General features: G+C 43.5%; 1 protein-coding gene across 1 annotated transcript in view; it reads left to right on the forward strand.

Annotated features, from left to right (window-relative positions):
* LOC132391423 (hexokinase-2-like) overlaps positions 1-27,755 on the forward strand; it is a 99,383-nt gene that overhangs the window by 26,461 nt on the left and 45,167 nt on the right. Inside the window, exons 2-3 of the mRNA XM_059964606.1 lie at positions 6,892-7,054; positions 27,545-27,693. Coding sequence (XP_059820589.1) covers positions 6,892-7,054; positions 27,545-27,693 — 312 coding nt within the window. The remainder of the gene's footprint in view (positions 1-6,891; positions 7,055-27,544; positions 27,694-27,755) is intronic.

The raw sequence follows: 27,755 nt of genomic DNA on the forward strand, positions 1-27,755 counted from the left end.
ATTCCAAGATTAAAAGGTTCATAGTCCATTTATTATCAAAGTATGTATTCAGCCTACAATTGAAATTTGTCCTCCTGCAGATAGGCACGAAACAAAGATACACCATGGAGCCTGTTCAAGTAGACATCAGACATCAAACATCGTAAACATTTGTGAAAGAGATCAAACTGAGGAAATGGCAAAAAATGAGCGAACAACAGATAGAATATCGATTATCAAACCAGGAGTCCAGTAATATTCAGTTTAGTTCAGTTAAGCTCTTTAACCCACTGCAGGCCGCAGAGCCATTCTTCGCCAACACGCCCCAGAATGCATTGATTGCCCATTTCAAATGGCTCAAAAATTGTAAAAGAAAGAGTAACCGGAATCCAGCAATACATGAGTCATGAGCTCCAAAGACCTCAAAACGAGTCCACAGCCTTGACGACCAATCCTTGCAACATGGTTACCAAGACTCCTGGACTTTCCTCATCAGCAAGGAGAGGAAAACCAGTCAAATGCAGGCAGGTGGTGCCGAATACCAGCACATCCTCTGCCCCCATCCTCATTGACTTCAATCTTGCTCGAAGCCTCAATCGGGAGAGCAATAGAGCCGATCATGGGCTCGCACCCTGGCCCCAGGTTTCCTGGCTTCCAGGCCGCACACTGCAGCTCCAAGCCTCACCAAACTCCCTCAGAGACAGCAAACACCTGATCGCCTAATTGGCCCCAAAACACACCATCAAAATGTAAATCCCAGGGTCCAACTGCACACAGCATAGTAGTAGAATCATATTTGTAAGAAGAAATAGTTAAAGAAGTAGTTTTGCGAACTGTCTGCAGGACACCATTGGTTGCTTTATTTGCTAGTGCCATCTTGCTATTGATACAGAATTTTAGAGGCCTCTGTTGGTCAGGGTCAATAATAGATGTTGTGTCCTAGCTGTCTAGGTATGCAAGCTAGGGCAAGTCGATATGGAGAGCAAACTGTTGCACATGTAGCAAGCTCTCCCTTGCCAGACAGTTGATGAACCCAAAGGAACGGCAGAGACTGATACAGTTTGGCACCAGCAGCTTTGCAGGAGTTGCCAGACAGTGTTGAACTCAATGTGGGTCTGCCGTAGGGACTCCAGCTCCAGACTTTTCCCTCAGGGTTTACTCCCAAAGAGTTCCCCATGAGTGGGTACAGCAGCAAGGCAGCAAAAGTTTGAGATCAGAGTTTTCCTTCTAGATGAGCTGCCACCACAGCTGATGAGTCCTAGCTCCCTGAAGTGACTAGTTTTAAGGCACCAGTAAGCCACCTTCTTTCAGTTGTGGAAGCTTGTCCCCAATACCACCCCAGGCTTAGTAGCTAAGCCACATGTGAATGTCAAGAGCTGGACATGGTTGTCAGAGGCTGTTTGAGACACACGCCATTGGGGGCCTTTAATAGGTAGTGGGAGCTTGTCCCCATTACCACCCCTAGCTATAACAACCTTAACATACTGTGACAAATTAGCAACCTGCAACTTACAAGACAATAGTGCAAACAGCCATGAGCAGTTTGGAAATTTGTCTCCAGGTGGCATATGAGCCTGAGAGTAACCAACTAGTCCGCAGAAGAGCCATTCTTGATAAAAATTGGAGTCTAATGTCCAATGACACTTTTCCATCTTTAGTCGGAATCAAACTCAGAGTGACTTTATTGCCAGAATTGATTGTGGTTCGTTGCCAAGGATGATACACTATAAAGATGTTATGAAGACAATAAAGATTGAGAGGTTCAAAGTACGTTTATTGTGTATTCAGAATGCAATTGAGATTGGTCCTCCTGCAGACAGTCACGAAACAAAGAAACACCATGGAACCTGTTCAAGAAAGCATCGAACACCCAATGTGTATAAAAGATCAAAATGTGCAAATTTCAAAAAGTGAGTGAACAATGGATAGAATGTCAAATGTCAAACAAGGAATCCAGGAATAGTCAGGTAGGTGCCTCACCACCAGTTGACTGCCGGGCCCAGGGACGTTCTTCACCGAAGAAGTCTAGTCCGCATCGGTGAAAACTGCTCAAAATTGCAAAAAAACATGGTCGAACAGCCATGAGCAATCAGCAATTAGCAGAATGGTCACATGCACGAACGTCAATAATCAAACACAAACATACCTGAACACATGAACAGATTCAATAATTATCAACAGAACAAGGAGAGCAGGAAAGATCATTTAATAAATGTTGTGCAGTGAGTGAGTTTTGCTGAGAAGCTGGATGGTTACAGGAAATAAGTTTCAGAGAAGCATGTAGCCCTGGTGGTGATGGACACAAGGTTTCTTTTCACTTCGAACAAAGTTTCCAGGAATAGAGCTAATCTCATGATTAAATGGGAAAACAAATACCATGCCCTTGTCCATTCGTCTTCCTCCGCTAATCTCCCTCCCAGCGCTTAGCCCTGCAAGTGGCTGAAGTGCTACACCTGCCCCTACACCTCCATTCAGGGCCCCAAGCAGTCCTTTGGGTGAGGAAACACCATCTGTGAATCTGCTGAAGTTGTCCATTGCACCCAGAGCTTCCAGTGCGGCCCCCTCTACATTGGTGACACCCTTCGCAAAAAGTAAAAGTGAAGATAAGTCGGCCTCGATCCTAAGGGATTGCCAATAGCTGCGACAGTCTTTAATAAATATATAAAGAATACTAGTTTTGAAAGCCAAATTGCATTTCTATTTGCAAAGTCAGTCTGACCTGTCAAATATTTCCACTGTCTTCAAGTTCAAGTTTAACTGTCATTCAACCCTTCATGAATACCCATGAATACAACCAAACCAAACAGCGTTACTCCGGGGCCAAGGTGCAAAACACAGTACCAGTAATCACACAGCACAAAGCACATATGGCACATACAAGATAGCAGAAAAATGCAATAACTCAAAAAAATATCACCCAAGACCCTGAGTCTGTGAATGTTGCAGAAGTCTGCAGCCCAACACGAGACGGTTTGTCTTCTGCTGAGCAAAGTGGGGCGGGGGCGGCAGGACCTACTCCAGCATGGATCCTGTGCCATGGGTGGAACACACAGACTCCAACGCCACTCACCTGGGCACCTGTATACAGTTGATACCGAGACTTGAGAACAATCTGATTACTTTATACAGATGCCGTATTTCCTGTTTAATTTGCGTTAAGAACAGGAGCGGTTCCTTTCATTGTCTGCTTTGAGTTTTATGGAATTTACGATATAATCTGTCCAGCTGTTTTCAGCTCTCTCACAGTCTCTTTTCCATGAATTTCATCTTGCCCTTTCGGTATGCATGCATGGGCTACTTTATCAGGTACACCTGAACCCTTGCTTGTTCATGCAAAAATCTAATCAACCAATGATTTGGCATGGGTATATGCTGTGTCGAATGACGTCAGCAGTCATAATCTTTGGCCTTGATAGTTCTTGGCAAATTTTTCTACAGAAGTGTTTTGCCACTGCCTTCTTCTGGGCAGCGTCTTTACAAGACAGGTGACACCAGACATTACCAATACTCTTCAAAGATTGTCTGCCTGGTGTCGGTGGTCGCATAACCAGGACTTGTGATAAGTACCAGCTGCTCATACGACCATCCGCTACCTGCTCCCAAGGCTTCACGTGACCCTGACCAGAAGCAGGTGCTACACCTTGCCCAAGAGTGACCTGCAGGCTAGCGGAGGGAAGGAGCACCTTAACCTTCCTTTGGTAGAGATGTATCTCCACCCCACCAACCATCTGGCAGCAACTCAATGCATAAAGCCTGCTGGCAAGGTCATGAGGTTCAGTTTTTGTTCAGGCCAAACGTTGGAATGGGGAGGAAATCTGATCTAAGTGACTTTGACAGTGGAATGATTGTTGGTGCCAGACGGTTTGGTTTGAGTACCTCAAAAATTTTTGATCTCCTGGAATTTTTTCACCGACAACATTCTCTGGAGTTTACAGAGAATGGTGCAAGAAACAAAAAAAAAACATCCAGTGAGTGGCAGTTCTGTGGGCGAGAATGCCTTGTTAATGTGAGAGGTCAGAGTGGAATGGCCAGACTGGTTCAAGCTGGCAGTGACTGTGCACTACAACAGTGGTGTGCAGGAGAGCACAACGTTTTGAACCATGAAGTGGATACCTACAGCAGCAGGAGACTGTGGGCATGCAATCAGTGGCCACTGAGTGTATCTGTCCATTCCCTTCTCCCTCTGGTACTCTCTGGTGGGTCAGAGAGCCAGGATAAACCCCCTTGCTCTTCATCACATTGAAACTGAACGATGGCCTCTCTGTCTAATCATGGCTCCCTCGAGTGAAGCACTGCAGGGCCAATCTGTGCAAAGTACTCCATCTTCTGTCAATGTAGTTGTTGGCCGCTGTCTTTGAACCACCAATGAAACTGTAGACTTTTCACATCAAGTCAAGTTTATTGTCAGTGAACAATATACATGAGACAATGTTTCTCTGAACCAGGGTGTAAAGCACTGTAGTACACATAACACATAATAACTTATGAAAGTAAGGATGAAATCTACAGATGGATCACACATAGATAAAGAAACTAAAGTGCATAAGTTAGATATTGTGAGGTACAGAACAGATTAACCGGTAACACTTTGAAAGTGATGCGGCCTGGAGTTCAGAAGCTGAATGGCCTGAGGGAAGAAACTGTTTCCCTGTTTCCCACCCTGACCATCCTTGTATTTATTTATCGGAGTCTCCTGCTTGATGGTGGAAGGTCAGAGAGGATGCTGGATTTGCAATGACTCTAAGCTGACCTACACTTACTGTTACAAGTAGCTTGAGCTAAGAGATTCACTTATCTCTTAACTCTGCATATGGATGTCAAACAAGCTGCTTTGTCACTTAGTTACGATATATGAGTTAACTCTGTGGTGCATCTCTGTAATACAATAAAGAAACATTGCAAAACCCATAAAATCTTATTGCAGTTTAATCCATTCATCTGAAGGCCTCGTGGTCAGTGGCTGTTTATGATTGAATCACATCAAATGGTGCTTGGCAATCAATTTGGTTAGCTCTTCACCTCACCTCTATTTGTAGCAAATCAGTTTTGTCAGCAGCTCGTGAATTCAAGTTCAATTCGGGAAACCCAAACATGTTTGGCTCTTGTCTGGTTATGAGGGAGTGCTGTGATAATAGATGTGTTTATCTTTTGGCTCTTAAAAAAGTCCAAGGCATTTTATTTTGACGCAGAGCTCGGTTTAATTTCTTGTGTCCTGGTCAGTTCTGTCCTCCAAAACAAGACAGGAATGAGTCAGGTGAATAATTTGACTCAAATCCTGTGGGGCGGCATGCTAGTGTAGTAGTTGGCAATAATGCCTTACAGTGCAAGTGACTCCGGTACAATTCCCACCTCCGCCTGTAAGAAATTTGTACTTCTCCATGTGCCTGTGTGGGTTTCCTTAGTCCAAATATGTACTGGTTAGTAGGCTAAGCGGGCATTGTAAATTGGCCTGTGTGCCAATTCGGGTAGGACAAAATTGGGAGATTGCTGGACAGCGTGGCTCGAAGGGGTCAGAAGGGCCTATGCCACGCTATGCCTCAATAAGTAAATTAATATCTTCTTTTCCCTTTGGAGTAAAGGAGGATGAGAGGTGACTTGGCAGAAGTGTACGAAGACCATAAGAGGTATAGATCGCGTGGTTAGCCAGATGCTTCTTCCCACGGTGGTAGTATGAAAGGGCATAACTTTAAGGTGATTAGAGGAAGGCATGGCAGAGATGTCAGAAGTAAGTTTTTAAACAGAGAATGGCGGGTACATGGAACTGCCAAGGGGGGGTGGTGGAGGCAGGTACATCGGGGACATTTACAAAACTCTTAGATAAGCACATGAATGATAGAAAAATGGAGGGCTATGTAAGAGGGAAGGGTTAGATTGAAAGGTTGATCTGAGAGTAGGTTAAAAGGCTGGTACGCCAGTACTGTGCTGTAATGTTCAATGTTCTATGAACGTTGTAGATGTGTGCTGACACTATCCAGTAGTAAACATTTTTGTGGTTGTAGGATGCTTTGAAATAAATTCTAGTCTCCCCGTTTTTCCCCAAGGATTACCGGAAATTACACAGGCCAGCATTTGTTTTGGCTTGTCAGGTGATTGCGTCTAATTGCTTTTTATGGATTCACCAACAAAGCAGCAACAAATAAATATCAAATTATTCTCTCTCCCTCAAGAGTTGGGAAGGTTAATGGCATTACCCTGAATGTGGTAGGCCTTGTACGATCACCTGGATGAACCTGGATCACCTGGATTACATCTGAACTGATCCCACAACCTATAGACTCATTTTCAAATACTCACGTTCACAGCATTCATTCATTCTTTTATTTATCCATCTGTCCATTCATCTATCTATTCACATGGTTTGTCTTCTTTTCCACATTGGTTGTTTGTCAGTACTTCAGTGTAGTTTTTTCACTGATTCTATTGTATTTCACAGTTCTATTGTGAATACCTGCCATAAAATTAATCTCGGCTAATATATGGTGACACATACAGAATGTATTTTGACAAGGGCACCATGGTAGCATAGTGTTATCACAGCTTGGGAGTTTCGGAAGTTCGATTCTGGTATCTTTCTGTAAGGAGGTCAAAGCTTCTTTTAGCAGCATGGTATAGCATAGTGGTTAGCACAACGCTTTGCATTACAGGCAATATGGGTTCAATTCCTGCCACTGCCTGTAAGGAGTTTGAACGTTCTCCCCGTGACTGCGTGGGTTTCCTCTGGGTGCTCCGGTTTCCACTCGCAGTCCAAAGACGGACCTGCTGGTTGGTAAATTGGTCATTGTAAATGGTCCTGTGATTAGGTTAGGGTTATTTGGTTTGTTGGGGGGTTACTGGGGTGGCATGGCTCAAAGGGCCAGAAGGCCTACTTTATACTAAATCAGTAAATAAATTTGCTTTGAACTTTGATTCCAGGTCAACAAATACCTCTATCACATGCAGCTGTCAGATGAGCAACTACATGAAATATCCAAGCGCTTTCTAACAGAGATGAAGAAAGGTCTCAGGAAAGATACCAATCTAACGTCATCCCTTAAAATGCTGCCCAGTTTTGTTAGATCAACTCCTGATGGGACAGGTAAGATCAAGTTTTTGAAGTTCTTGCTCGAATACTTCCTTGGTGATAGTTTTAGCCCAAATACCTTCTTTCAGATTAAGTTCTATGTAAAATGAGTTTGGTAAATAGTTTTTGCTGTTTTTGGTTTTTGCTGCCTGTCAAATCAGTGAGGGTGTTAACTGTTGGATCGGGCTGTATGATTATTTTTTCTTGTACTTTAACTTTCCTATGCTTGTTTGTATTTTTATATAAACACCTGTACATGATATACAACCAGTCGCCATTTTTTTTATGTATCTCCTGTTCGTAATAAAGTGGCGACTGAGTGTATGTATGTGGTCTTCTGTTGCTGTAGCCCATCCACTTCAGCTTCAGCGTGTTGTGCATTCTGAGTTGCTTTTCTGCACATCACTGTTGTAACATGTGGTAATTTGAGTTATTGTCCCTTGTGCACTGACCTCTCTCATTATCAAAGCATTTTTGGCCACAGAACTGCCACTCACTGGATTCCTCCCACCCCCCGCACCAATCTCTGTAAACTCTAGAGACTGTTGTGCATGAAATTTCCAGATGATACTCTAACCACCCCATCTGGCACCAACAGTCATTCCACGGTTAAAGTCGCTTAGATCACATTTCTTCCTCATTCTGATATTTGCTCTGAAAAACTGAACCTCTTGACCATGTCTACATGCTTTTATGCATTGAGTTGCTGCCACATGATTGGCTGATTTGATATTTGCATTAAGAAGCAGGTGTACAGGGGTACCTAATAAAGTGTGAGCTTTCCAGTTGCCTCTGTATTTTTCTGGAAACTTCTTTTTTCAATGGCAGGTATCATACTACTTGAATCTGACTCTCATTGGTTGGTTGTTATTAATAGAGTTTCTGTAATTAGGTGTCTGGTATGAAGTGACCACATTACTTTTATATCTTGCTCTTTCCTTGGTCTTCTGCCAGACTTCCTCTTCCATCTTCTTTGCTCTTCTAGCAGTAAAATAATCGAGAGCAACAAGCGTGATGCCTCATTCTTGACTTCTGAAGAACCTTTGGATCGCAAATGCATCAGGATTCAACACAGGCCAAGACTAGCCGATGTCTTTGACAGAATGCAGAATAGGCAGATTGTTCCAAAGACGCATGGGTAAGGTTAGGGGTACTGAGTTCTGGGCATGTGCTTTGTTGGCGCCGGAAGCGTGGTGACACTTGTGGGCTGCCCCCAGCACATCCTCAGACTGTGATGGTCATTGAGGCAAAGCAACACATTTCGCTGTACGCTTCAATGTTTCGATGTACACGTGGCAAATAAAGCCTACCTCTAGATCTTTCAAAATCTTTAAGAACTATGACTTGAGTAATTCATCAGCATTCCTTAGTGCCCCGCCATTTGCAGTAAATGTCCTTACCTCTATTTGATTTTTCACAAAATGCAGGATGCATTTAATGTGCAGGTTGCAGGAAGAAAAATGTTAATACAGTGGAGCTACACTGAGATCTTCAATGTACTTGTCACAACCACAGACTCGGCTGCAGGGTCTATGCGACCCTGCAGACAGGCTGCGCAATATATTCGGCAATTGTGCTGTGAGAACACACGTTCTGGCTAATTACTGTCTTATTATGGTGGTATTTAACTCCCTTCTTTCGTTCTAGTTGAGACTTGACCAAAAACACAGCAACATTTACACTCCCTGCTTATTCTCGTCCTCGTTTGAGAAAGAGGACTACCATTTCGATTGACACTGGAGCAATGTTCATTTAGTATTAGTCATTGTTTCCAGTCACAGAGTTGGCCTTAACTTATAGTTTGAGAGTTTTAGTCATTGGCCTGGTTGACCTATTGTTTATTGTTTTCCTTTTCCTTTAAGTTCTGCAACAGTTCTGATAACAGTCAGTGAACTGATGACATCTCTCTCTCTCTCTCTCTCTCCATGCTTGGGCTGTATCCGAACATTTTGATGGTGCTGGCCTCGGCTTGATTTCATTTGCAGCTGGATGACAGCAATCTCTTTGTGTGACTGACCTTGCAGGAGGGAATGTGCTTTGCCGCGAGTCTATCCCAGAAAGCACATTTCATGTGCTCAGGTTCCTCTGTGCTGGAGGGGCATTCCTGTATCTGACCACAAAGGTCCATTTACTGTCATGTGGCATGGCATGTGGAACTGTAAGCAAGATGTCAATACACAGTACAAAAGGATCAGGAAAGACGGTCATCACATCCAAATTAAGGAGCTTGCTGCCTGTTGAATTTTGAGAGACAGAGAGGGTGACCAATTCAAGTACTTTCCTTTGTTTCTGGAAAATGGAACAAATTAGAAGCAGAAATAGGCCACTCAGTCCCTCGTCTGCTCTGAATTTAATAAGATGGTGGTTGACCTGATTGTACTCTACCCGTTCCTGTCCACCCCCAGTAATTCTCCAACCCCTTAACTGTTCAGTATGTCCACTTCTCTCATAAGAACGTTCAAAGACTATCCTTCTACCAACCTTTGGGGAATAAGTTCAAAGGCTGAGAGAGAGAAAGAAAGCATTTCATTTCCATCTGAAAAGTCCAATCTCTTACATTTAAAGAGTCCCTAGGACTAGATTCTATCGCAGGAAGAAGCACCCTCTCCACATCTACACTGTCGGGATCTATAAGCATCGACGAGCCACCTCTGTCTCTTCCGAAATCCGGCAGATGCAATCTAGATCAGTCCGACTTTTCGTCATAAAATAGCCCCAACCGCAGGTGCCGGAAAGCTAAAAGACTTCGGACACCAGAAGACTTGTGTGGAAAAGATGAAAAAAAAGATAAGTGACCAGAAGCAGGAGAAGTTCTGTCGGGTTACATCATCAAAGGTTCTGAGGGTGAGAGAAGGTGTGAAAGTGAGAGAGAGTATGAGGTGAGGGGGCGTGAAAGCAAGAGAGATTGCGAGAGAATGGTGATAAAGAGGGAGGAGGGGGTTGAGAGAGTTTACAGAAGCTGGGTGTATGTGAGCATAGAAAATCAGCCTCATCAAAGTTTGCCATCTTCTGATAAGAAAGTTTCAGAAACTCAGAAGTTTCTTTACCCACTGAAAAACGCTGCCGATTTTCTAATACTTAAAGCAAAACTCTCCAAGTCAGTTATGTCCCTCAAACAAAAAGTAAGGAAACAAGCCTTGAGCTGTATCTGTGGAAACTTGGCAAAGTCACACAAATATATTTTTGTCGAGGAGGCCCAGATAACTGTTAAGTTCACAACTTTCAAAACACAATTTTAGACCTTTTGATGATAAAGAAGCTACTCAAAATAAAACAAACACAAAGTTGTGCAGACACATCCTCTGTGTTGGGTCTGAACAGATGGTGATGTGCAGTGTATTCTGTGTGGAAAACTGGGTTTGGAAGCTCTGTGTTTGTAGTTGTCAGCTGCAGCTTTTTACATGGAATCTATCACAACAAGCTACCGTATGCTGACAAGGACAAGAAGACATTGATGGAGGATTAACTGGAGATTTAATACAGTGAGCAGAAGGGGCCTTTATATATTGAGAGATGTAAGGATTTATTTGCAATGTAGCAGAGCATTCAGTGATCGAGAGGCAAAGTCACTCTGGCGGACATGGGAAAGTTTGCAGATGTTGGAAATCTAGAGCAACATGCACAAAATGATGGAGGAACTCAGCAGGCCAGGCAACATCTATGGAAAAGAGTAAATAGTCGGCATTTCAGGCCAATACCTTCGTCAGGACGAGAAGGAAGGGGGAAGATGCCAGAATAAAAAGGATGGGAAGGGGGAGGGGAAAAGAGGCTAGCTGGAAAGTGATAGGTGAAGCTGGGTGAGTGGGAAAGGTAAAGGGCTGTAGAGGAAGGAATCTGATTGGAGTGAAGAGTGGACCATAGGAGAAAGGGGAGGAGGATGGGGCCCAGGGGTGAAGTAATAGTCAGGTGAGGAGAAGTAAAAGATCAGAGTGAGGAATAGAGGAAGAGGTGATGGACAAAGGAGTAACTGAGATGGATGAAGGCAAGTGAGATTAAGGAAAATACACACAAACTGCTGGAGAGACCCAAAAGGTTGGGCAGCATCTATGGAGAGGAATAAAGAGTCAACGTTTCAGGTGGAGGCCCTTCATCAGGACTGGAAAGGAAGGGGGAAGAAGCCAGAAGAAGAGATTGGGAGAAGGGTGATGCACCATCAATAACTCTCCGAGACACGAGGCGAGATATTGGCTTTTATTGACTGGAAGAAAGAACAAGCAGTAGTTGACCACCATACTACATCCTGCAGACTGAGGGCCGGGCTCAGGCCTCAATCGCCTTTATACCGGGGGTCTGTGGGAGGAGCCACAGGAGCAGTCAGCAGAGGGCGTGTCCAGACAGGTATATGTAGTTCACCACAAAGGGAAGGTGTGCACGCTGGCAGGAAACAGGTAAAGCCAGATGAAGGGGAAGGCGGGTGGATGAGTGGGAATGAGGAAAGGTGAAGCAAGTTCAAAGTTCGAAGAACCTTTATTAGCAAAGTATACATACATTGTTCAAGCTTGAGGTTTGTGTCCTTTCAGGCAGAACGAAACAAGGAAACCCAGAAGAACCCATATATAAATAAAGACTGTCAAATACCCAATGTGCAGAGGGAAAAAAGCAGCACGCAAACAATTACCACAAGCAACTATCATTCTGATCCAAAGTCTGGAGTCCCATAGTTCAACATAGTTCAGTGTAGCGGTAGCATGACGCTAGTACAGCTCGGGACGTTGCAGAGTTCAGAGTTCAAATCTGGCACTGTTCTGTAGAGAGTCTCTGTGTACCCTCCCCGTAGAATGAGTGGGTTTTTCCCAGGGTGCTCCAGTTTCCTCCCACAGTCCAAAGGGGTACCGGATAGGTGAATTTCAAATTGTTCTGTGATTAGGTTAGGGTTAAATCAGAGTTGTGGGTTTGCTGGGGCAGTTTGGCTTGAAGGCCTGGAAGGGCCTACTCCATGCTCTGTCGCAAACTAAGGAAAAAGGTGGCCTATGTTTTCTTGTTCTCGTTGTCCTCCTAATTACTTTTGTGAGAATAAGAAACACCCCACCCCCACATATATTTTAGTCTTTCTTACAATTTAAAGTAGGGGGAATGGAAGGCGTGCCAGCCAGAAGATGATAGGTGGAGCCAGATGAGGGGGAGGGCAGGTGGGTGGCGAAGGCAAGATGAAGTTAGAAGCTGGGAGATCAATTCAGGAGCTACAACGCTGTCATACAAGATCAATGCCAGACACATTGCTTGAGCCAAACAGACTGTTTTCATGGTATGGATTTCCAATAATTATCTTCTTTATAACTGCCACATGGGGAAACAACCGAAAGCTTTCTTTGAAAATTAAAGAAAATGCCGCAGAAGCCAGAAATCTGAAAATAAAAACGGAAAATGAAGGAAACACTTAGCAGGTCATACGGAATCTGTGGAAAGTGGTGCAGTTTTAAGACTGTTTGTCAGACTTTTCTCCTTCACAGTGGGAAAGAGGAGTGAGAAAGGTACCACTGCCTGTAAGGAGTTTGTACGTTCTCCCTGTGACTGTGCGGGTTTCCTTAGGGTGCTCCAGTTTCCTCCCACGGTCCAAAGACCGACCAGTTAATTGGTCATTGTAAATTGTCCCGTGACTGAGCTCGGGTTAAATTGGAGATGACTGGGTGACACAGCTTGAAGGGCCGGAGAGGCTATTCTGCGAGGTATCTCGATCAATCAACCTATAAACAAATAAACAAACTAATAAAGAAAGAAAGAAGGAAGGAAAGAAAGAGAAAGCAAGTTCCAGAAAAGGTGACAAAAGGAATGGATAGACCAAAGGAAATATCTATGAAAGGATGAAACCAAGCCGAGTGGGTTAATTGGACAACTGGAAGTTAGTCTGGCTTTGTTCCCAGGAACAGGGTGTAGGTCATTCCCAATGGATTAGGCTGTACTAAAGGAGTCATAGAGAAATACCAAGCCAATATTATGCTGTAATATTTGATAATTCCATAAGCCAAACATCATGCTGAATTGGAAGTATATCATCAGTATCACTGGGTTTAAATCTTGGAACTCCCTACCCATCCCCACTGTGGGAACACACTAAGAGGACTGCTGCACTTTCAGAAGGTAGCACATCATCCCCTTTCCGAGGGCGATTAAGGATGGGCATTAAATGCCACCTTTCTCGTGATGTGCAGATCCTGAAACTGGATGAATCATGGATGAAAGAAAAATGGAGGGTTATGTGGAACAGAAGTGTTGGATTAGGTTGGCCAAAGGACCTGAACAATTCAATGTTCTAGGTTCTACATCTTCTTTTAATCTTTTTATTGATTTAAAAAGAGCATATATACAAGCCTGAGGAGAATTATCTCAAATATAACAATACATAAAGAAGGTGAAATAAACATTATCAAAATCAAGCATAGTATTAATCTGATATAGAATGTATAATAAGGAAAAAAGATAATCAATTCATGAAGAGAAAAAAGACTTTATGAAATTTTTATGTAAAAAACCTCCACTATTCTATACAAACAAAAACAAAAGGGGGAGGAAAAAGGACTGGGCAGTCTATCCTTTGAGTAAAACCAAGAAAAGAAAGACTTTCTGATCAAATCCAAAACTTCGGAAAAATAACTGGAAGAGAGTTGTTACAAAAATCAATAAATCATATGAAAATATTGAATAAAAGTTCACCAGATTTCTTCAAATTTAAAAGATGTATCAGATGTCCAACTTCTTATTTTCTTTAAACTTAGACAGGACACGATGGAGGAAAGCCAATGAAAAGCAGTGGGTGGATTAGGACCCTTCCATTTAAGTAAAATGGCTCTGTATCAAATACGTATGAATAGCAGGCATGGCCAGTTTTTAAGCAGACAGAAAGAAAAAGTCAGAGAATTCAGACTTTAGTCCAGAAGGCTGCTTATTTATTTATTTATTTATTTATCTATCTATCTATCTATTTATTTATTATTTCTTATTTTTGAATTTGCACCATTTGTTGTCTTCTGCACTCTGGTCGAATGCTCAAGTTGAGTGATCTTTCATTGATTCTGTTATGGTTATTATTCTATAGATTTATTGAGTATGCCCACAAGAAAATGAATCTTAAGGTTGTATAGGGTGATACACATTTACTTTGATAATGAAATTCACTTTGAACATTCCCAGAAGTGCTTTGAGGTGACGGTCTTCAAGCTTGCCGAGGGCCTTCCTGTAGCAGGAGGCAATGGAGAGAGAGAGGAATGGGAGTGGTAGGAGGAATTGAAGTGGCAGGTAACCAGGCGCTTAGATTCCTACTGAAGTATATATATATGCATGGTGACCTACAAAGTGGTCACCCAATCTGCATGTGGTTTCTCCGCTCTAGAGGAGACCAGATAAATGCAGTATGCTGTATTAGAATTTCAAGTGAATCACTTGAACCGGAAAGTCTGTTTGGAATGCTGTGATTGCAATCACAAAAAACAGTCTCCTTTCCATGGACTCCAACTACAGTTGACACTACCTCTGGAGAGCAGCTGATATAATTAAGGACCCCTCCCACCCAACTGTTCTTTCTTCTCATCCCTTTTATCAGGCAGAAGATATAATGGACCTTTTGATGGACTTGAATGGACTCATGGAAAAGTACAGCACAGAAGCAGGCCCTTTGGTCCATCTAGTCCATGCAAGACCATTTAAAATCCCTACTCCCATCGACCTGCACCGGGGCCATACCCCCATACCCCTGCCAACCACGTACCTATCCAAACTTCTCTATTCAAACTTTAGGTGACCAAAACTGCACACAATACTCCAAATTAGGCCTCACCAAAGTCTTACACAATTTTAACATAACATCCCATTTCCTGTATTCAGTACTTTGATTTATGAAGGCCAATGTGCCAAAAGCTTTCTTTATGACTCTACCTGCCTGAGGTGCCACTTTCAATGAATTATGGACCTGTGTTCCCAAATGTCTTCAGTGCCCTATTGTTACTGTACAAGATCTACCCTGGTTAGTTCTACCAAAGTGCAGCTCCTCACACTTGCCTGCATCTTGATGAACTTTTGATCTCTCAAACTACCATGCCATGCCTCTTTCAACGTATTTCAACGTATTTTTCCACCTGCACTGCACTTTATCTGCGTTCTGTCATTGCGTTTCCATTTGTACTACCTCAATGTACTGTTTGGAACAATCTGTCTGAGTGGTTTGCAAAGCAAAGGTTTTCACAGTATCTTGGTACATCTGACAACAATAAACCAGCTACAAATAGTCATAACATTAGTAATGTTTGGTGCCAGCAGAAGAGCAAAGTAGGGAGTCATACAGTGCGCAATTCCCTTGTAAATTTTGATTGGGTGGGAAGGGGTACATACAGCACTGTGGAAAATTCTTAGGCACATATATATAGCTAGGGTGCCCAAGACTTTTGCACAGTACTGTGGTAATTTTACATATTGCACTGTACTGCTGCTGCAAAAATACACAATTTTCATGGCATATGTGAGTGATGATAAACCTGATTCTGATATGGATCTCTATTGTGGACTGAGAGTGGGAAGGGAGCAGGGAGAGGAAAATCACAGTTGGGGAAAAGGGGATTGGAGTGAGAAGCACCAGAGAGACATTCTGTAATGATCAATAAACCAACTATTTGGAATCAAATGACCTTGCCTGGTGTCTCAGGGCTGGGTGTGTCTGCACCTGTGTCACCTGCCTGCCCGGCACTCCTTCTCCGCCACCTGTCACATAGCTCTGCCATGGCACACCACGCTTGCTGTTTCCAACATCCTTTGCTCCCATCAGATTTACAAACTCATTCTCTAGTCCACATTGACGAATACAGTGCTGTGCAGACAGAAGGCTCAGGCACCATAGCTACCTATATACAGTCGGCCCTCCTTATCCACGGGGTGTATATGCCTGAGGCGTTTGCTCCGTACTGTATATATGGTGGAGCAATCTTGTTGGAACCAAGAGAAAATGTGAAAACTTTGCTTGATTCTATCAAAATAAATATCATGTGACTAGCTGAGATTTTATTTTCTGACTTTCCACTGACTCATTCAACAAGTAACTTTTCTCCATGCATCTACTGAAGAACTGTCAAAGCACTTTACACTGGTCAGCATACCTGGCAGCTGTTCTGACCCTGGTTTGAGACATTTGAGATAATGATCTCTTTCATTCCAGCTACCAAATTATCCATTGATCAGCAGCATCATTATGCCTGTTTCGCTCAACTACATGTGTGGCTCCAGTGCTAGTTGTGTATTTTGTGAATGAGTTCAAGATTTTACAGAAGCAACTCCAAAAGTGAACACACAAGAGATTCTGCAGATGTCTGAAATCCTGAGCAACACACACAAATTGGTGGAGGAAATCAGCAGGTCAGGTCAGTCAGCATCTATGGAAATGAATAAATAGTCGATGTTTCAGGCGGTGACCCTTCACCAACAATATAAAATTCGATGATTCGAAGTACATCCGTTCCCAAAGTATGTATACAGTATACAGCCCTGGGATTTGTCTTCCCCGCAGTCAGCCACGAAACAAAGAAAACCACGGAACCCAACGCGCAGAAAAAAACAAATCGCGCAAATGGCAATTAAAAAAAAGTCATGATTGGGCTCGGTCTGAAATGTCGTCTCTTTCTTCCTCCAAAACTGAAGCAAAAGATGGAGGATGTGGAAGTTTAATACTTATTTGTCGTGTCCTTCACTCCCTTCCACCACCGGGTTCAAGAATAGTTACTACCCCTCAATCATCAGGCTCTTGAACACAAGGGGATAATTACACTCATTCTGTTTCTGGTGTTCCCACAACCGATGGTCTCACTTTAAGGGCTCTTTATCTTGTTATTTATTGCTATTTATTTGTATTTGCATTTGCATAGTTTGTTGCTCATTGATCCTGTTTACAGTTACTGTTCTATAGATTTGCTAAGTGTGCCTGCAGGATAAAAGATCTCAGGGTTGTATGTACTCTGTTACTAAATTTTACTTTGAACATTTGAAGATGGCAGGAGGATGGGAATCTCTACAGTGAAGGAGGAGAATTTACGATAGAAACAAGGTTACAAAGAGCAAAATCCAAGAGAGATCAAGGACGGAAACAAAGCAACATAATGCTTAAGGGATTAATATCTTTATGTGTGGAGGATTACCCTAATGAGTGCGGCCTCTCTTAATCAGAGTTGACCATGGATATTGTGTCCCAGCTGTCTAGATATGCAAGCCTGGGTAGTATGGTAAGCAGAGCAAGCTGTTGCCCATGTGGCAGGCTCCCCCCTCTCCGTGTATCTGATAAACCCAAAGGAACGGCAGAGACCAATACAGTTTGGCACCAGCAGTGTCACAGGAGTTGCCCATTAGCATTGAACTCAATGTTGGACTGCCTTAGGTATACCAGCTTCAGATTTTCCCCTCAGGGTTTACTTCAGAAGTCTTCCCCATGAGTGGGTGTAGCCACAAGGCAGCGGAGGTTTGAGATCAGAGTTTTCCTTCTCTTAGATGAGCTTCCAGCCACGGCCGATGAGCCCCATCTGCCCAAAGCGACTGGCTCTAAGGCACCAGTAACCCACCTTTGCCCCTTTTCCTGTCAGTAGAAGCAGTTCCACCTGGCTTAGTAGCTAAGCCACACGTGAAGGCCAGGAGCTGGACTTGGTTGCCGGAGGCTATTTGAGGCGCATGGCATTGGGAGCATTTAATAGGCAGTGGGAGCTTATCTCCTTTGCCACCCCCCCGGCTATAACAACCCGAAGGAACCACAGTATGATAAATGAATTTATCATGCAGATAGTTGCAAATGTGTTTGATATAATCAATGTTACTGAGGCAAAGCAGCCAGGAGACCAAGGATCTGAACATCCAGCGGCATCCAATAACGAGGAGAGACAAGTAGAAGTGTAAAAGGTGATAGGGCAGCACTGCTGGATAAAACGGCACTTAATACAATAGTGGGGCAAGATATTAAAAGTTCAAAGTACATTTATTATCAAACTATGTATATACATTATACAACTGTGCGATTTGTCTCCTTACAGGCAGCCACAAAACAAAGAAACCTAAAACAGCCCATTAAAACAAAGCCCACAAACCCCCAATGTGCAGACAGAGAGAAAAAAACAAATTGTGCAATGAATAAAAGCAGGCAAACAGCACTCATAATGCGAGTGAGTCCGCAGCCTCGGCCTCAGTTCGTCACACAGGGGCGCAAAACGTTGAGCAGCCCGAGCAGACCCGCATCCTCAGGCTCCATGCAGCGAAGGGTGGGGCAAATGCCACAGAACAGTGAGTTGAGCTTATTTGATGTGAGAAGACGTACCTAAAGACAAATGCAGGTTAATGGATGACAAATGAACAGAATTTTCTATCTGTCTTCACAAATAACTTCCTAGAAACATTAGGTGGCCTGGGATTTAGTGATAGAAGAGAGCTGAATGAAACTAGCATTGAAGGGAAACTGGTTGTAGGGAGATAGATAGGACGGTTTAAGGTAGGGAATCACAACCTGGGGTCCACGTACCCCTCGGTTAATAGTGAGGCTCCATGGCATTAAAAAGATTGGGAATCCCGGCTCTAAGGTCTGATCAGCTCCATCACTGAATACTTTAAAGGGGCCTTACAATAGTGAATGGAATGGTATTCATTTTCCAACAGTCATTACAGTGTGAAGCACTGGAGTCATTTATAAAAGGAGGGAGAGAGAAAATGCTTGAGTGTATTATAGAAGTACAAGGGCAGAGGACATGAGGAAGACTAATTGAAATGGATAAAGTCAACAGGGCTTCATGGGAAGGATAACATGCTTGAGAAAGTCACTAGAGTTTTTTGACTCTGTAACTAGCATAGTAGATGAGGAGATTCAGGAAGGTGTCGGTGTAAAGTTAACAACACACCATAAGATACAGGACATGCAAAATACAAAATTAACATGCAGCTAACATGCAAAATTAGGGCACATGGGATTGGGGGGAGAGTAGGCAGAGAACTGACTAATAAACAAACCTCGGTGAGGTCCTATCTTGAGTTTTTATAGGGGTTTGGTTTCCTTATCTGAAGACAGCAAGTGCATCAAAAGTTTAGTAGGCTGTTTCCCGAGTAGGCTGGAGTTTCATATGAGAGTGAAGAGAGTGAGAGAGAGTCAACTGGGCCTTTATTTAATGGAGCTCAGAAATCTTTTAGAAACATAATTCAAACTAGAAGCAGACTCAATGCTAAACCGCATTCTTTAAAGTTTAGAAAGAATGAAGGGTGATATTATTCCAATATCCAAACTTCAAAGAGGATATGACTGGATAGATTTTTAAAAAATATTCTAACTTCAAACTTGGCTGCATGCCATGGTATGCAGGTGGTTTGTCCTGTCTGTGGGTGTGTTAGGACGCATTGTTTCCAGCTCAGTAGCAGAAAGTTACTAAGGATCCTGAATCTGCTTTCTGAGTGTTGAAAAGTTAATAGGGAGGGAGGAGCAGATGGATTTTGGATGTCTGTTGAGAGAGCCAAAATGATGTACATTATGTCGTGTCATAATGAAGACAACATCACAGTGCTTCACCAAGAGGTAAAGGACCAATTCTCTCCAACCAGCATGCCTTTGGACTGTGGGACAAAATCAGAGCACCCAAGGGAAACCCACGTGGTCTTGGAGAGAATGTACAAACTCCTTACAGGCAGGGGCAGGAATTGAATCTGAGATGTCTGTGCTGTAAAGTGTTGTGCTAACCATCACGCCAGATGCCAAAATGTTTTCACTCATGGGAGTCTTGACCAAGAGAACATAGTTTCAAGATAAGGGGTCAATCATTTAAAACTGAGGAATGTAGAAATTTAGTCTGAAAACAGACTGGAAACAGAGATAACAGTCCTAGGTTGCAAGGTATGCATTTTATAGCTTAGATTAAGAGAATTTTTTTTCACCCAGAGGCTAACCGATGGAATTCCCTACCATAAAAGGCAATAGAGGCCAGTTATTCAACATATTTAAGAAGTAAGTGGAAATATTTCTTAATGCCAATGAGACCCAGAGATTTGGGGAGAAGGCAATGAAGTGAACAATCAGTGAAGGAAAGAGATAAATGTCACTAAGCTTTTTGAAATGGCAACCGAAACCACCCGTGTTAATTTCATTTTGCCAATTCTGGTCTCTGATTGGAGGCGTGGGTGGGCGGCGCGGTAGTGTAGCGGTTAGAGCGACGTTATCACAGCTCAGAGCGTCAAGGGTTCAATTCTGGCGTCCTCTGTAAGCAAGTTTGTTCCCATGTGTGCGTGTGTTTCCTCCAGGTGCTCTGGTTTCCTGGCACATTTAAAAGATGTACCGGTTAGCAGGTTAGTTATTGAATGCAAGTTGTCCCGTGATTAGGCTGTGGGTGGCTGGGCAGTGCAGTTTGAATGGCCGGAAGGGTTTGTTCTGCTCTGTACCACTAGATGAGTAAATCCAGCATTCCACTGAGAGAAGAGCTCTGGTTGAATATTTGAAATAATGTCAAGGTCAAGCCAAATTCAGATGTTTCATTTACTTCATAATAAATATTTTTGTCAGTTTCACTACTTCACTTCTTTCCTGAACCTGCTGCCTCAAAGTTGGATCCAGTTCCACTCATACCTGTCGTTCTATGCCAACTGCATGCCAGCTGCTGTCTTTCACAAAGAATCTTGTGTAGATTCTCACGTGAAGAATGACAAATGGAAGATCTTCTCTTGCTTTGAAATGGAATAATGCCGTCAGTACAGACTCTCCATTGTCCACGTTTCGTCATCACAGCTTTTGTGCGCCAAATTGCTAAGTTGATAACTATTGCAGTCATCTAATCATTTTAAAAAGTAACATGTCCTTCTTTGAACTGTCATTGAAAAGCAGAAGTAAAATCCACAGATGCAGGAAAAATGAAATAAAAACAAATTTAACTGGCTTGGTTATCTGCTTGCGACATACACTGTTAAAACAGGTGTTTCACAAGCATGTAATGTGATTTCCTAATGCTAAAAATGGCTGTTTTTATTAGCAAAGCACACATACAATTCATAACTTTGAGATTCGTCTTCTCCAGCTGGTCACGAAACAAAGAAAACCATCAACCCCCCCCCCCCATACAATAAAAAAGAATGCCAATACGATCAACTCCCAGAGCCCCCCCATACAAAACCCAACATGAAAAGCAACCTCAAACTTCCCTCTCCCTGCATGAAACACAGCAAGAACATTGACCCTCCCTCTACACAAATAAAACAATGAGAAAGAATGGGCGAAGTCACAGAATGTAAAAACCAGAAGACTGAGTTCATATTACATTAGTTATGCTGAGTATGGAGAACTAGGGAATTTGCAATGGTTGGTCAGAATCTGGTTTATCAACACTGACATATGTCACAAAATTTGTTGTTCGTCAGCAGCAGTACAATGCAGTAAATAAAATATGCCATAAATTTCAACAAGAAATTTACACACAGTGGCCACCTCATTAGATACAGAAGGTACCTAATACGGTGGTCAACAAGTGTATGTTTGTGGACCTCTGATGCTGTGGGCCATCCATTCCAAGGTTTGCTGTGTGTCCACACTACCATTGTAACGTGCGGTTATTTGAGTTACTGTTCAGCTTGAACCAGTCTGGCCGTTCTCCTCCAACCTCTCTCATTAACGAGGCATTTTCACCCACAGAACTGCCACTCACTGGATTTTTTTTTGCTTCTCGCATCATTCTCTGTAAACTCTAGGGACTGTTATGTGTGAAAATCGCAGGAGGTCAGCAGTTTTTGAGATGTACGAGCCACCCCACTTCTGGCACCAGCAATCGTTCCATGGTCAAAGTCGTTTAGATCACATTTCTTCCCCATTCTGACGTTCAGTCTGAGCAAGAACTGAACCCCTTGACCACTCTGCATGCTTTCATGCATTGAGTCGTGATTGACTGATTATTGGCATTAATGAGCAAGTGTACCGGCATCTTAAAGTGGCCTCTGAGGCTCCTCAAAATAAGTAACTTTTGCAAAAAGAGAGCAAGATCAGTGAGTTCATGAGTTCATTGTCCGTTCAGAAATCTGTTTGTTTTAAGTAATTTTAAACCAAAGTTACTGTAATATTTGTGGGATGCAGGCTTCACAAATAGTTGCTGAAATATTAGTTGTTAAGTTAACATTACCTCAGTTTCTAGCTTTTGTGAAACTATCAGACCTCAACTTGACTTTTAGTGCATTTAGACTCACTTCTTGAATCATTGCTTCTTGTTTCGCTTTGTACCACAAATGTTGCTTTGGCAAGATATCTTGCGGCGGCTTTTGTCGGACTGACGCAACACTGGTAAGTTCAAAGTAAATTTATTATCAAAGTTTATTTGTGTCACCATATAGCACCGTGAGATTTATTTTCTTGCAGATGTACTCAATAAATCCAAGAAACGTAATATAATCAATGAAAGACCTCACCTAATAATCAATAAGTAAATAAATAAAATAAACACACACACACACACACACACACACACACACATAAATAAATAAATACAGGTGTCCCCTGCTTTACAAATGTTCACTTTACACCACTTCGCTTTTACAAAAGACCTACCGGTACATTAGTAAACTGTTTATGCATTACAAAGAGGATTTTCGCTTTTAAGTAAATTTTTCCCATAGAAATTAATGGTTCTTTGCCTTACACCATTTCGGCTTAAGTAAGGTTTCATAGGAACGCTCTACCTTTGTAAAGTGGGGGGGACACCCGTGTTTGTGTGTGTGTGTGTGTGTGTGTGTGTGTGTGTGTTTGTGTGTGTGTGTGTGTGTGTGTGTGTGTGTGTGTATATGTATGTATGTGTGTGTGTGTGTGTGAGTGTGTGTGTTTGTGTGTGTGTATGTGTGTGTGTGTGAGTGTGTGTGTTTGTGTGTGTGTATGTGTGTTTGCGTGTGTGTGTGTGTTTGTGTGTGTGTGTATGTGTGAGTGTGTGTGTATGTGTGTGTGTGTGTGTGTGTGTGTGTGTGTGTGTGTATATATATATATATATGAGACCTTGAGATGAAGAGCCTTTGAAAGCGAGTCCAGTCCTGCCGAAGGGTCTCGGCCCGAAACGTTGACTTTACCTTTTTCCATAGATGCTGCCTGGCCTGCTGAGTTCTTACAGCATTTTGTGTGTGTTGCTGTTGTTTGTGGGAACAGTTTAGTGATAAGGTGAATAAAGCTGATTGAAATTACCCTGGGTGGTTCAAAAGCTGATGGTTGAGGGGTAATAACTGTTTCTGTACCTGGTGTTGTGGGTCCTGAGGCTCCCGAACCTTCATCCTGGTGGATGCTGCTTTCTTGTGACAGTGTTCCGTGTAGATGTGCTCAGTGGTGGGGAGAGCTTTACCTCTTGATGGCCTGGGCTGTCTGTATCCACTACTTCTTGTAGGATTTTCCATTCAAACAAATTGGTGTTTCCACACCAGGCTCTGATGCAACCAGTCAATACACTCTCCACCACACATCTATGGAAGTTTGTTGAAGTTTTAGATGTCATGCCAAATCTTTGCAAACTTCGAAGGCAGCAGAGGCGCTGGGTCCTATCTTATGTGCTGGACCCAGGACTGATCCTCTGAAATGATAACGCCGAAGAATTTAAAGTGCTGACGCCCTCCCGATGACGACTGGCACTTGGACCTCCAATTTTCTCCACCTGAAGTCAGCAATCAGCTCCTCGGTCTTACTGACATTGAGCGCGAGGTTGTTGCTGCGGCACCAACTTTGATTTGAGCGACGAGTGGTGTCATCAGCTAAATATAGCATTCGAGGGACCTTTGTACAAACCGCAGATCATACGTTGCTCTTCTCTGCTTGAGTGGCTTTGATCACTTTAAGCCTTTCCTTACTTCTCTGTCTGGAGTGTGATTGTGTGATTACGAGAAAGCATAACCTGGGGAAGTGAGAACGATGTGGCCTTTCTGTCATCGAGCATGTCTCAGGGCAGTTACAATGTATATAATCAGTGGCCACTTTATGATGTACCTCCTCTATCTGATAAAGTGTTAAAAGTGTATAAAGTGTATGTTCATGGTCTTAAGCTGCTGTAACCTATCCACTTCAAGGTTCAATGTGTTGTGCATTCAGAGATGCTCTGCATACAGTTGTTCTAATGTGTGACTGTTGTCTACCCGTCCATTAACTGGTCTACCATGAACTGGTCTGGCCATTCTCCTCTGACCTCTCTCGTTAACAAGCCATTTTCACCCACAGAACTGCCGTTCACTGGATGTGTTCTTGTTTTTTACACCATCCTCTGTAATTCCTAGAAATTGCTGTGCATGAAAGTTTCAATTTTGAATTTTGAATGTAATTAAATCTTACATCCATTGCAAGGCGCGAGGGAATAAAAACCTTTGTGTTATGACTCCATCACAATGTACAGACATGTAAATTTATGTCTAATGGCTTGTAGAAAGAAGCTGTCCAGTAGCCTGTTGGTCCTGGCTTTAATGCTGTATTACCATTTGCCAGATGGAGCAGCTGATAGGGTTTATGGTTCGGGTGACTGGTGTCCCCTGATGATCTTCCAGGCCTTCTTTACACACCTGCTGCTGTACATGTCCTCAATGGAGGGGAGTTCACGTGCACAGATGCATAGACTGGACTGTCCGTACCACTCTCTGCAGTGCCCAGTGATCAAGGTTGGTGCAATTCCCATACAAGGCAGTGATACAGTCAGTCAGGATGCCTCTGAATGGTGCCCCTGTAGAAGGTCTTGAGGATTTGGGGGCTCTTGACAAGCTCCTTCAGTTGCCCAGGCGATCAGCAGTTTCTGAGATTCTCAAACCACTCTCTCTGTCACTGCTAATCCAAGGTCAAAGTCACATACAGTACATGTCTTCCCCATTTTGATTATTGGTCCAAACAGCAACGGAACCGCCTGAACATGTCTGCATGTTTTTATGCGTTATGTTGCCGCCACATGAGTGACACGATTGCATTAATGAACAGGTGTTCCACTGCTTTGAATGGTGGGCCAAACTAGATGAGGGAAGTCGGAGGGTCTCGTACCCCGATGAGATAGGGACAAGTCTGTCCTAGCGTGCAAAGTCAGCTCCTGCAGACTGGGTGGGTGGGTTCTGCAGCAAGATCCAAACGGCCAGGAAGGTGCTCCTGCAAGGCTCTCTGAAGAACAAAGAATAGTCAAAGAACCACGGCAGCTACCTGCTTGCCACAAGGACTTGCTGCATCGTGAATTATCCTCAATCCTCTCGTGTAGGTTAGGGTCTCTGAAGAGCTTTAGGATGCTTTGGCATGTGGATTACAAGCCACTTTAGTGGCAGTCTGATATCAGGGATTATCACTGGCAAGTGGAAGAACTTTGTCAAGTCAACTGAGGCCCTCTGTTGGTCAGGGTCGACCATGGATGTTGCGTCCCAGCTGTCTATGCTATACACGAGCCTGGGCGGTAAGATATGGAGAGCAAGCTGTTGCCCAGGCAGCAGGCTCCCGCTCTCCATGTAGCTAATGAGTCCAGATGTGCCGCAAGAGTTGCCAGCCAGCATTGAACTCAATGTGCCTGAGGGACTCCAGCTCTGGAATTACTCCTGAAGCCTTCCCCATGAGTGTGTATAGCTGCAAGGCTGTGGAGGTTTGAGCTCAGAGATTTCCTTCTCCAACTGTGGCTGACAAGACCCATCTGCCCAAAGAGACTAGTTTTAAGGTGCCAGTAACCCACCTTTGCCCCTTCTTCTGTCAGTAGAAATGGTTCCGCCAGGCTTGGTAGCTTAGCCACACGTGAAGGCCAGGAGCTGGACTTGGTTGTCAGAGGCTATTTGAGATGCATGCCATTGGGAGCATTTAATAGGCAGTGGGAGCTTCTCCCCATTACCACCCCGGCTATAACAACCTTGAGATTGATTACAACCTAAAAAACTGAGATTTTTAGGCAAGAATGTGGAGGTTTATAGAACCAAGTCAGATGACAGAAACAAATCAGATGATCTGACTGAACGCTGGAACTAACTCAGCAAGTTCCCTTTATTTTAATTCCTGAAAATAAAATTGAGCAACATCACAAATCAGTGGCTTGATCCAATCCTAGAATTTGTCTCAAAACAGCACACACAAAATGCTGGAGGAACTCAGCAGGCCAGGCAGCATCAATGGAAAAGAGTAAACAGAAGACATTTTGGGCCGAGACCCTTCGGCTGGGCACCTGCTATATCAGTCCAACCCAGTTCGGGGTGGGGGGGGGGGTGGTGGCAAAGACCGTATAGAGACATTGAGTTTAATAAACCATTGAGCTGGTAAGAATGCCGAGAAGATTTATGAGGACTTTGAGGACCTGGGTTACAGGGAGAGGTTTGGCAGGTGCATGGAGCACAGCAGGCCAAGGCATGACTTTATAAAGGTTTATCAAATCTTGGAGACCATAGATAGGATGAAAGCACAAGGTCTTTTCCCCAGGGCTGGAGAATCAAAAACTAGAGAACATAACTTTAAGACGTGAGGGGAGATACTTAATTGGAAACTTGAGGGGTGGGGAAGGGATACATTTTTCTGCAGAGGGTGCTCAGTCTGTGGAATGAGCTATCAAGAGCTGATTGAGGTTGGTACATTAACAAGAGTGAAAAGACACTTGGATAAGTAAACAGATAGGAAAGATTGAGATATTTATTGAAACAAAGTGCAGAATAGGACTCTCTGGCCCTTCAAGCCACACCACCCAACAATCCCCCAGACTTAACCCTAGCCTAATCACTGAACAATTTACACTGATCAATTAAGCTACCAGCTGGTATGGCTTTGTACCATGGGAGGAAACCAGAGCACCCAGAGGAAACTCACGCAGGTCACAGGGAGAACACACAAACTCCTTACAGGCAGCGGCTGGAATTGAACCTGGGTTGCCGGTACTGTAAAGTGTTGTGCTAACCACTACACTACCGTGCCGCCCAGAGGGATATGGGTCAAATGCAGGCAAAATGGGGCTAGCTTAGCTGGTGATCTTGGTCGGGATGTAGAAGTTGGGTGGCAGGTGGAGATACATCTCTGCCAAAGGAGGTGCAAGGTGCTCCTTCCCTTCACCGGCCTGCAGGTCACCCTTGGGCAAGGTGTAGCACCTGCTTAGCCCCTCGATCAGAGTCACATGAATCCATGGGAGCAGGTGGTGGATGGTCGTATGAGCAGCTGGTGCAGATCACAAATCCTGGTTATGTGACCACTGACACCAGGCAGGCAATCTCTGAAGAGTATTGATAATGGCTGTAAAGACGCTGCCCAGAAGAAGACAATGGCAAACCACTTCAGTCGAAGAATTTACCAAGAACAATCATGGTCATAGAAAGAACATGATGACCCGTGTCATACCAAGGGCACATAATGATGATGATGAAGAATCTTGCAATACTGGTGCAAAATCAAAGATTTCATATTTGTAATGGAGTAATAATTTTAGAATAATCATCAAAATTAGTGAGTTGTGCACACACACACACACACACACACACACACACACACACACACACACACACACACACACACACACACACACACACACACACACACACACACACACACACACTGTAGCTACTTTATTAACCCCGCCTTAACTACATTTACAGAGAGTGGAAACTTCCTGGCCCTTGACTTGGGAGGGACTAACTTCCGTGTGCTGAGAGTGAAAGTTTCAGACAATGGCAAGCAAAATGTGGAGATTGAGAATCGGATTTGTGCCATTCCAGAGGACATCATGCATGGCACTGGCTCTCAGGTGGGAACCCTCTCCGCTGTAATTTTAAGCTTCTGGCAAGTTTCCCACTTTCCATAGCTTCA

This window comes from Hypanus sabinus, chromosome 1 (genome assembly GCF_030144855.1).
Source record: "Hypanus sabinus isolate sHypSab1 chromosome 1, sHypSab1.hap1, whole genome shotgun sequence".
Lineage (NCBI taxonomy): Eukaryota > Metazoa > Chordata > Chondrichthyes > Myliobatiformes > Dasyatidae > Hypanus > Hypanus sabinus.